This window comes from Empidonax traillii, unplaced genomic scaffold (genome assembly GCF_003031625.1).
Source record: "Empidonax traillii isolate 1590-97213 ecotype Southwest subspecies unplaced genomic scaffold, ASM303162v1 scaffold903:size462939, whole genome shotgun sequence".
Classification (NCBI taxonomy): Eukaryota; Metazoa; Chordata; class Aves; order Passeriformes; family Tyrannidae; genus Empidonax; species Empidonax traillii.
In genome coordinates this window covers 386,656-395,849 of record NW_020956096.1, presented here as the reverse complement: position 1 = coordinate 395,849, position 9,194 = coordinate 386,656, and the positions used below count along the sequence as shown (strand labels likewise).

Genomic DNA, 9,194 nt, shown 5'->3' with positions numbered 1-9,194 from the left:
TTCCCCCTTCCCCCTTCCCCTCAGGGCCCTCACACCCCTCCCCTCAGGGCCCTTCCCCATCTGACCGATCCCCGGTCCCTTTAAGCGCCCCGCCCCGCCCATGTCGTGACGTCATCACTGCGCGCGGCCCGTTCCCGCGCGCGGGGCCGATCGCGGCGGTGCCGAGATGTGAGTGGGGCCTTCCCTTCAATCCTATCCCATCCATCCCTTTCCATCCCTTCCATCCCATCCCGTCCATCCCATCCATCCCGTCCCGCCCCATCAGCCGGTGTCCGGCCCCGGGGAGGGCGCCGGGGCCGCCCGGGAGGCGCTGGCGGGGCGGGGAGGGAGGAGCGGGCGGGGCCGGGCCGGGCCGGGGGCCGGGGGAGCGGGCTGTGCCTGAGCCGGCCCCGCCGCTCCGGCCCTGGTGCGGTGCGGCCCGGCCTGCGGGGCTGCTCGCGCTGCTGGGCTCAGCGGGGTGCCCAGGACTGCCGGGACAAGGCCTCTCCTCGCACCGCGGATCCCTGTCCCCGTTTTGCGAACGAGGGCCTGGAGCGCAGGGCCGGGCAGGACTTGCCTGTAGCCGTGAGGAGGGAGCTCCCTTGGCCGCAGGGCTGCGGCTCTGGGATTGCAAATCGACTCTAAAGCAGAGGGGGGTGTGTCTGAAATGGACGCTTGGGCTGTGTGTGGATTGCTTTTAGACTCTGGTTTGGGGTGGGTGCTCCAAAAACAGCGATTTGTTAGGGATTGAGAGGTGTTTGATGGTAGGGAAGAAGCATGTCGCTTAGAAGTGCGTTGTTGCACAGCCTTGTGTGAGTTCTGTGATATATTCTTTCCGCATTTTCCAGTGAAGAGGTGAGAGTGCCCGCGGGGTAGGCTGAGGTGTCCAGCTGAAGCGAGCGTGGCCAGTGGTGTTCTGAGAAAGAGGGGTGTATTTTGGTGGAATGGAAACACTGGTTAGTGTAAGGGCTGCTGAGATGCAGCTTCATTTGCTGAATCCCATCATTTGCTGAATGTTTAAAACCCATGTGGTTAATTTGTCTGGTAAGGCCATCCGGAGGAGTCCTTTCCTTTTTCCTTGTCACCTGAAAGGAGGGCGTAGCCGGGTGGGGATCAAGGCTCTTCTCCCAGGCAAACAACGAAAGGACAGGAGGACACAGTCATAAACTGTGCCAGAGGAGGTTTAGGTTGGACATGAGGGAATTTCTTACAGAAAGGGTGATCAGACATTGGAAGGGGCTGCCCAGGGAGGTGGTCACCATCCATGAGTGACAAGGTCTGGGTGACAAAGTGGTGTCTGGTCAGAGGTTGAACTTAATGATCTCAGAGGTCTTTTCCAGCCTAGTTGGTTCTGTGATTCTGTTCCCTGCTCCAGCAGCAGGCTGGGTGACAGCAAACATGCTGGTCTTCATCTGTGTTCTGTCTTTCCTCCTCCCAGGAGGGGTAAAACCAGATCTGACTGTCAGACACAAACAGGTAGTTTTGCATGGCTGAGCTGGCGCATCGTGGCTGGAAGGGTCCAGGGGTGCAGGGGGAGCTGGGGTGTAGGCAGAGATAACCCAAGCCTGGCTGTGGGATATTTAGGAGAAGAAAAGTGGGCTTTGGGATGACCCCTTGCAGTACCTGAGATGAACCTACAAGAAAGATGGAGAGAGATCTGGACAAGGGATGGAGGAACAGGACAAGGGGGAATGGCTTCCCACTGCCAGAGGGCAGGGTTAGATGGGATATTGGGAAGGAATTGTTGACTGTGAGGGTGGGCAGGCCCTGGCACAGGTTGCCCAGAGAAGCTGTGGCTGCCCCATCCCTGGAAGTGTCCAAGGCCAGATTTGGACGGAGCTTGGAGCCACCTGGGCTGGTGGAAGGTGTCCCATGGGCAGAGGGGTGGAAAGAGATGAACTTTAGGGTCTCTGCCATCCCAAGCCACACTGTGATTTTATGGAAGGAAAATGTTAAGTTTTCTAGTCTTGTGAAACCCACACTTTTCTGTTCTGTACTGCCCAGTGACTCAACTGGTTTCATGCAGTGGCTTTCAGCTCCTGAACTGCAGCCCCCTCACACCTTGCACTAGAGCACAGAGCTGGATAGAAATGTCCTAAAGCTGAGTGACACACAGAGGTTTGTTTTACTTAGTCCCCTTTGCAGCACCTGGGAGACAGTCCATGGACTGTTTCTTCCTGCTGCTGGTGTGAGAGGAGACATTCCTCTCCCAGCAGGCCCTGCCACTGTCACATCTATGGGTGGGTTTCCTGTTCTCCGTGCAGAAAGCCATGGGTGTTTCCGGGTCTCTGCAGGGAGCTGGGTATGCAAATCTTCATTTGTGTTGCTTTTTGGAGTTGGTGTATTAAGGAAAAACTGTGAGGCTGAAAATCAGGAAAATTAGTTTGGCTGTTCAGAAGTGATCTCTTCCCAAACATCAACTTAATTGCAATCCAGAGAATAAAGTAATTGCTTAGCAGAAGCAACAAGAGAGTTGGATGCTGTGAGCTGGGAAGGTTTTTTTCCTGCTGACTGAGTTTGCCCGTGATGCCTGTGGAGATGGAGGTGTTCCCAGCATCCTGCAGCACTGCATGTGCAGTGCCACTGTGCAGCTCCCACACGCTTGTGCCCACACTCCCTTCCCTGAACCTTCCATTCCTTGGTAGCTGAGGGTGTCACACTCAAGTTAACACAAGTTGAGGTTATTGAAACGTGGGAAACATCTGGAATTCAGCCAATGCCCAGCATTTCAGTGCTAAATAGTGGGGTGTTGAATTTGTCTCCTTTTGGATCTAGAGCAAAGAGGGAACTGCTGGGGGTAGGGGAGGTCAGAATCCAGTTTAGACTCTGCTGAGAAGTGGAAGTGAGAGCTGCTGTGGCAGCAGTGCAGCAAACTTGACCCCTTCACCTGCTCTTTCTAAGGCTGATGGAGCTTTGGGATCAGCTTGTTGAGACTGGCAGCAGCCATAATTCAGTGAGGGTTTGTTCTCAACAGCCCTTCCTTCGTGGCAAACATGTGCTGCATGGCACAGGCACTTTGGGGAAAGCTGCTCTGTAATGCAAAATATTTCCCTTTTGTTAAACCATCTGGACTTGCCTAATTAACTCTGCAGTTACGGTGATCCTGAGCTGCGTTGGACGTTCAGTGGGTTTTGTTGTCCTGTTCCTCGTTTGGGTGTGGGGCTGTTGTTTGTGTTTCTCTGCATTAAGCAGTGCCTTCTGCCATTTGTTGTTGAAGGGCTCCCTCACCAACCAAGCGCAAGGACAGGTCTGAGGAGAAGTCAAAGGACCGTTCCAAGGATAAAGCAGCCACGAAGGAATCGGGTGAGAAGGATCGCGGTCGGGACAAGACGCGCAAAAGACGCAGCGCTTCCAGTGGCAGCAGCAGCACCAGGTATGGAGAGGAACAAATAACAGTGTTTCCAGAAATCACCAGCTTGATTTCTGGTAGTCTTGGGCCTGTTGAAAGCTTGTGTTGTGTTAGTCACAGTGCAGTTTTGTCTGACTTAAGAGGGGTTTTGTTTTAGGTATGAATTTCTTTGGCTGTTTTGTGAGATGGACCCTCAGTTTTAATTGTTCTAACTCACAGTCACTCTCTCTGTAGTTATCAGTTTTTCAGCCATTTTTCTGGGAATTCCACTCATTTTATTATTGTCCCCCTCTCAACAGATCCCGTTCCAGCTCAACTTCCAGTTCAGGGTCCAGTTCCAGCACTGGTTCTAGCAGTGGCTCAAGCTCCTCTTCTGCCTCGAGCCGCTCAGGGAGCTCCAGCACCTCGCGCAGTTCCAGTTCCAGCAGCTCCTCTGGGTCTCCCAGTCCCTCTCGACGCAGACATGACAACAGGAGACGCTCTCGCTCCAAGTGAGCCTTATTTGTCATCTAGGAATTGCCAGATGGCAGCTTAATTTCCATGCAGAATACAAGATTGTGATCAGAACAGGTTGTTCTCTGAGCACCATTTGCTTTCTCCATAACTTAGAGATCTGAATTTTGTTAGAATGGGTGTGCTCCATTTCCTTACAATCCGAACATACGCCCTGTAGGAACAAAGATTAAAAACCTCATTTTAAGGAGTGATTCTAAATATTATATTTTGCAAAGGCAGTCTTATTCGATGTTCACCCAGCAGTATGGACCTAGATCAGAGTAGAGCTCTTCAGTTCCTGTGAATTACAGCCAAGACTGACAGAAGAGTCAGGGCTAAACCTGGGATATGTGTGTGTGTATATATATATATATGTATTCTTATGTTTAAAAAAAATGGGAAGGGGGTCAAAGGAAGCATTTTCCTGTAAGGGTAACATGGGAATCAGACTATCTCAATGTTTGTAAAGTTTTCCTTTGGGTAAGATAAAAATCTGCTTAAGGTACTGTGGGTTTTTTAGTGTATCATTCAATTTATGGACTTTAAGATCAGGAAGAATCACAAATACAAGTTTTCTGTGTCGTGATTTTTATTTTTTTTGTACAGATTAAAATTGCATTCCAGATTTTTTTTCAACTGCAAAGGCATTGTGATAGGTAGCTACTTAAACGGGATTTTTTTACCAGTTCTGGACCTCTGTAGTGAACAGAAGAACATTGGATCTGTTAATTTAACTAGTTGTGGCATGCTGTGCTGTTTATGGCCTCATTTTGGCTCTTTATTTGCTGAGGCAAAGAATGTTTTTTGTGTTAACAACTGGGAAATCCTTGAACTATGGCCACAGCTTCATAGAAATGTTTGCTAAATTTCCTGTTTGTTACCCTAGTTGTTGTGAAGTTGAAAAGTTGCAAAAAAAAAAAAGCTCTCAAATTCCAGAAGGTTCTAAAGCAAAAGCAGACAGGACAAATGCAAGTCTTGAGGTGTTTCTGAGTGGAACAGCCTCACCACCACCCCAACACCTCTTAGCCTGCAACTTTCTCAGAAAAAAGGTGCCCTTCCAAGAAAAATGGTGCTTTTTAATCATGTGATAATGACTGGCTTCTTGGTATTGTCTTGCATGTACCCTGAAACCATGACTATTTTCTGTTGCCTGGATCAGGTCCAAGCCACCCAAGAGAGACGAGAAGGAGCGAAAGAGGCGGAGCCCGTCCCTCAGACCCACAAAGGTGCATGTTGGAAGGCTCACTAGAAACGTGACCAAGGTAGTGGCATGTTCCCCTGTAGTATCAAGCATTCATGTTCTTCTGTGAGAATGTGTGAGTGGCTCTTTCAAAGCTCTCAGGACGTTTTGGTTGCTAGAGAGATGCCAAGGTCTTGCAAGGTCTTGCTGTTGGAAGTTCTTGCTTTATGTCCAGATGGCTTAGGGAGGAAAATTTTGGTAAGGTTTTACTGAGTCAAATACTATGCAGGCTTCTGAGACTGTGGTGCTTAAGAGGTCTGCCTGCTTTGTCAGTATTCCAGACCTTATATCCTGCTTTAGTAGAAAGAAGACTATAGAAGTTGGAGCAACAGCTGAAATTACCTTGGGGGCATTAAGGATATCTGGCAGTTCTTGATTCAGGATCTGCAGAGAGCTGGGCTGGCTTGAGTTGTCTTTGCTAGAATGTAGTTTGAAGGTCTTCAGGGGTAGAAGGTTCAGGCTGCTGAAAAAATGGTGTGCTGTGGATTTACTGCTCTGTGCCAGCCAGACCTGGCCAATGAGTGTGGCCTGTGTCCATAAAACTTGCTCTTTCCTTGTAGGATCACATCATGGAAATTTTTTCCACTTACGGAAAGATTAAAATGATTGACATGCCAGTTGACAGGCTAAACCCACACCTCTCCAAGGGTTATGCTTATGTGGAGTTTGAGAACCCAGATGATGCTGAGAAAGCCCTGAAACACATGGATGGAGGTAGGTATCATCCTGCAAGGAGCTTGGGGTATCTGAAAATCTTCAGAGTACATAAATTTGATCCGAAAGTGGGTTAAAGGTGATAGGAATATCTTTGAGAAACTGATCTGAAATACTGTCAGCTTTCAGCCCAAATGGCTTTTGTGTGGTTCAGGACAGATCCAAAACATCACAGAACTATTAAAACTGTTTTTTTTCAAAACGATAAGATTTTTTAACCTGGAAAGATTTTCACAGAAACTTAACATCTGAACTGCAGTTTGGTGGGATATTAGATTAAGAAGTCTAGTGTGTGTGTGGACTTTCTCAGAGTAGCCCCTGAGCGGAGGGTGGAGGCGGCACCGTGGGCTGATCCCGCTTCAGTCGCTTGTGACAGAGCCATGAGTTGCAGCAGTGTGATGGATGTGTAGATGTTGGTGTTGAAAAATTCTGAGTCCCGGCTGTTTGTGTGGTCCCCCAAAGGCCAGATCGACGGGCAGGAGATCACTGCCACAGCTGTGCTGGCCCCGCGGCCCCGGCCGCCTCCCCGGCGCTTCAGCCCCCCGCGCAGGATGCTGCCACCACCCCCCATGTGGCGCCGCTCGCCCCCGCGCATGAGGAGGAGGTGAGAGCTGTCACAGCTTGTGTTTCCCTCTCGGTGTCACACCATGTTACTGCTGAAGCTCCTGGCATGGGGACAATCCTGTTGGACTTGACTTTCCCCTCCAAGCGACAGGAACGCTTTTGGGCAGCGGTTGAACCCGGATTGCAGTTGCCCTCGCTCTGGGGTGCCCTGCTCTGGTCTGCACCCCGGATGCAGCCTGTGGGAAAGGTCAGGTGCTTCCCAGCCTGTTCCTTGGAGCCCCTTCTGCATAAAGGCTTTGAGGTGAAGTGGGAGCAGACTCTGGCTGGCAGGACACTCGTGGCAGCCTACACCAGCTGCTTGTTTCTTGAAAGTCCTTGTATCTCCCTCCCTTATTTCTTAATAAGCACATGACCAAAAAGCAGTCCTGTGTCAGGTGAGTGGAGTGCACCAGCCCCAAGGTGTGACCTGACATTTACATGCCCATTGTGTGACTTGGGGCTGTCTGATTGTGCTCAGATAAGTTGTTCTGAGTCTTCATATGGACTCCTCTGTCTTGGAAATCTGCTTTAATTCATATCAGTACTAACTTGATTGCTGAACAGCTTTGAGCCACAGGTTTAAAAATGAGCACTGGTTACCATGACAAAAGATCCACTGGCTGTTAGTCCTCCTTTAAACACACCTTGTGCTGAGGTCTGCCAGATGCAGGTTTGCCATGCCCTCCTTTGTTTTCTTCCCCAGTCCAACTTTTACTGTCCTGTTAAAGCTCTGTTAATATTCTGTGCCAGGAAGCCTGGTGTCGTAGCAGAGCTTGAAGCTAAACTCTTTCTTGAGTTCATTTCCTCTAAGGAACTTCCCTGGAATTTAAAAGTGCTTTGAGAAATCCCTCTCCTGAATATCACTGTTTCAGAAGTCAAAGCTGACTTCAGGTGAAGCAGAATCTAATGTAGAATGAACTTGAGCTTGTTTTCCTTGAGGACGAAGATAAGTTTCTTGGCTGTTGTTTGGATACTCAACATTCTTCCCAGTTCCTTAGGCAGAGGGAGGATAGTTGGGATGTTCCTGCTGTGTAGTCAGTGTTTGAATTGCCCTTTTCCTCTCTGGACTGCCTTGTGTTTCACTTGATCTCTTTCCCCATGGGGTGTATGGGATTTTGGAGGGAGGCTGGGAAGTGTTTTTAAAGAGCTGACCAAATAGCCAAAGCTGTTGCTGTTGTCTCCTAATGGAAGCCTCCTCCTGCTCCTGCCCCGCCAGGTCCCGGTCTCCGCGGCGCAGATCCCCCGTCCGCCGGCGATCCCGATCCAGATCTCCTGGGCGAAGGCGCCATCGCAGCCGCTCCAGCTCCAACTCCTCCCGATAAAGCAAAAGGACTGGACAGCTTTTTATTTTTTAACTTAAATCCCATCAGACTATATATTGTACATTTTTTTTATAACGAGTCTGGGTGAGGAGGAGTGAGAGAGGTAACCTGGCAGTGAAGGCAACCTAAAAGGAGAGAGCACCAGTTCCTGGCCAGTACCCTTTGCTACTGGGGTTCCTGGCATTGAATCAAAATTATTTAAAAATGGCTTTGATTTTCAAGGCTGCAAAAACATCTTTTCCAGGTAAAGGGAAGGAAAGATGTTTCAGCCCCTCTTTCTCCAGTTAGCAGGCTGCTGCTTGGTGATTGTAAACGCTTAGCATGCTGTACCAACCAGCATGTAAATGTTGAGCTATTTCAGAACCCCAGTGAGTAAGCCAGGGGGGCATTTATCTTGATCTCTAGGTGTCAGCACAAGATTTTTCAGGGCAACTGGAGTCCAGACCTGCCCAAGACTTTAATTAAATGCAGAGTTGTTGCTTTATTGCAGTTCTCCATGATGATTAGTTTCTGCAGAGTAAGCTCTTCTGTAATACTTACACCAGGGGATCACCACAGAAACAATGGTCCAGCCCCCTGAATGTGACACTTTGGAGAAGAAGCTGAAAATCCTAAGAACTGTTCTGTAGCTGCCCCTTTAAATGATTTCTTTCACCTTTTCTTTCAGGGTGTTGGTAAGAACTTCCTACACAACCCCCAGTAAAACAGTGTGAGTGCTTCTGCTTTTACAAATCCCAAGTGAGCGACTGAGCGCCAACCTCCTGGAAACTGTAAGGCAGAGAGGGAGGCTCAAGGTCATGGTGCTGGCTGGATTATCTGGGGTTCACACAGGGAGAGGCAAAGAATTTACCACCTGTTGTACAGCCAATACTATACAGACTTTTTTTTGTTTTGTATAACTTTGTAGCCTTTTGGGCCATGTTGTGTTTGTACTTGCGTAGGATAGCAGTTATTGAATAAAGCAGTAGGCTGGGAGTGGCTGTTCTGTTTTGCTGCCTCGCTGCAGGAATGTGGGGCCCTTCAGGGGGATTCAGTGATATGCGGAGAGGGCCCTGGGGCTCCTGGTCAGTGGCCACTTGGCCCTGAGTCAGCAGTGCCCTGGCAGTCAGGAGGGACATCCCTGTGCTGGGGGCATCAAGGAAGGGATTGTCCCGCTCTGCTCTGCCCTGGGGCGGCCTCACCTGCAACATTGGGGCAGTTTGGGGCACTGCAATATAGGAAAAATATGAAGCCATTAGAAGGTGTCCAAAGGAGGCAACGAAGAGGGGGAAGGGCCTTGATTTGAAACCTGTGAGGACACTGAGGGCACTTGGTGTGTTCAGCTGGAGGAGACTGAGGGGAGACCTCCCTGCAGTTCCAAGTGCCTGGGCAGGGGCAGAGGAGGGGCAGGACTGAGCTCTGCTCTGGGGGGAGCAGGGACAGCCCCCAGGGAATGGCTGGAGCTGTGTCAGGGCAGGCTCAGGGTGGATCTCAGGGAAAGGTTCTTCCCCCA

At 49.9% G+C, this 9,194-nt stretch overlaps 1 protein-coding gene across 1 annotated transcript; it reads left to right on the top strand.

Annotated features, from left to right (window-relative positions):
* The first annotated feature begins 128 nt into the window (after positions 1-128).
* Positions 129-8,679, top strand: RNPS1 (RNA binding protein with serine rich domain 1). Its single transcript, XM_027902726.1, has 7 exons — positions 129-168; positions 3,197-3,352; positions 3,628-3,819; positions 4,983-5,085; positions 5,624-5,777; positions 6,240-6,381; positions 7,597-8,679. Coding segments are annotated over exons 1-7 (855 nt in total). The 5' UTR covers positions 129-166; the 3' UTR covers positions 7,703-8,679.
* The last annotated feature ends 515 nt before the right edge of the window (positions 8,680-9,194 follow it).

Excerpts from the sequence above, each read along its gene's own strand:
- RNPS1 (XM_027902726.1), top strand. Across the intron at positions 3,353-3,627 it reads AGTGGCAGCAGCAGCACCAG|ATCCCGTTCCAGCTCAACTT; the intron begins GTATGGAGAGGA and ends CCCTCTCAACAG. Across the intron at positions 6,382-7,596 it reads CCCCCGCGCATGAGGAGGAG|GTCCCGGTCTCCGCGGCGCA; the intron begins GTGAGAGCTGTC and ends CTGCCCCGCCAG.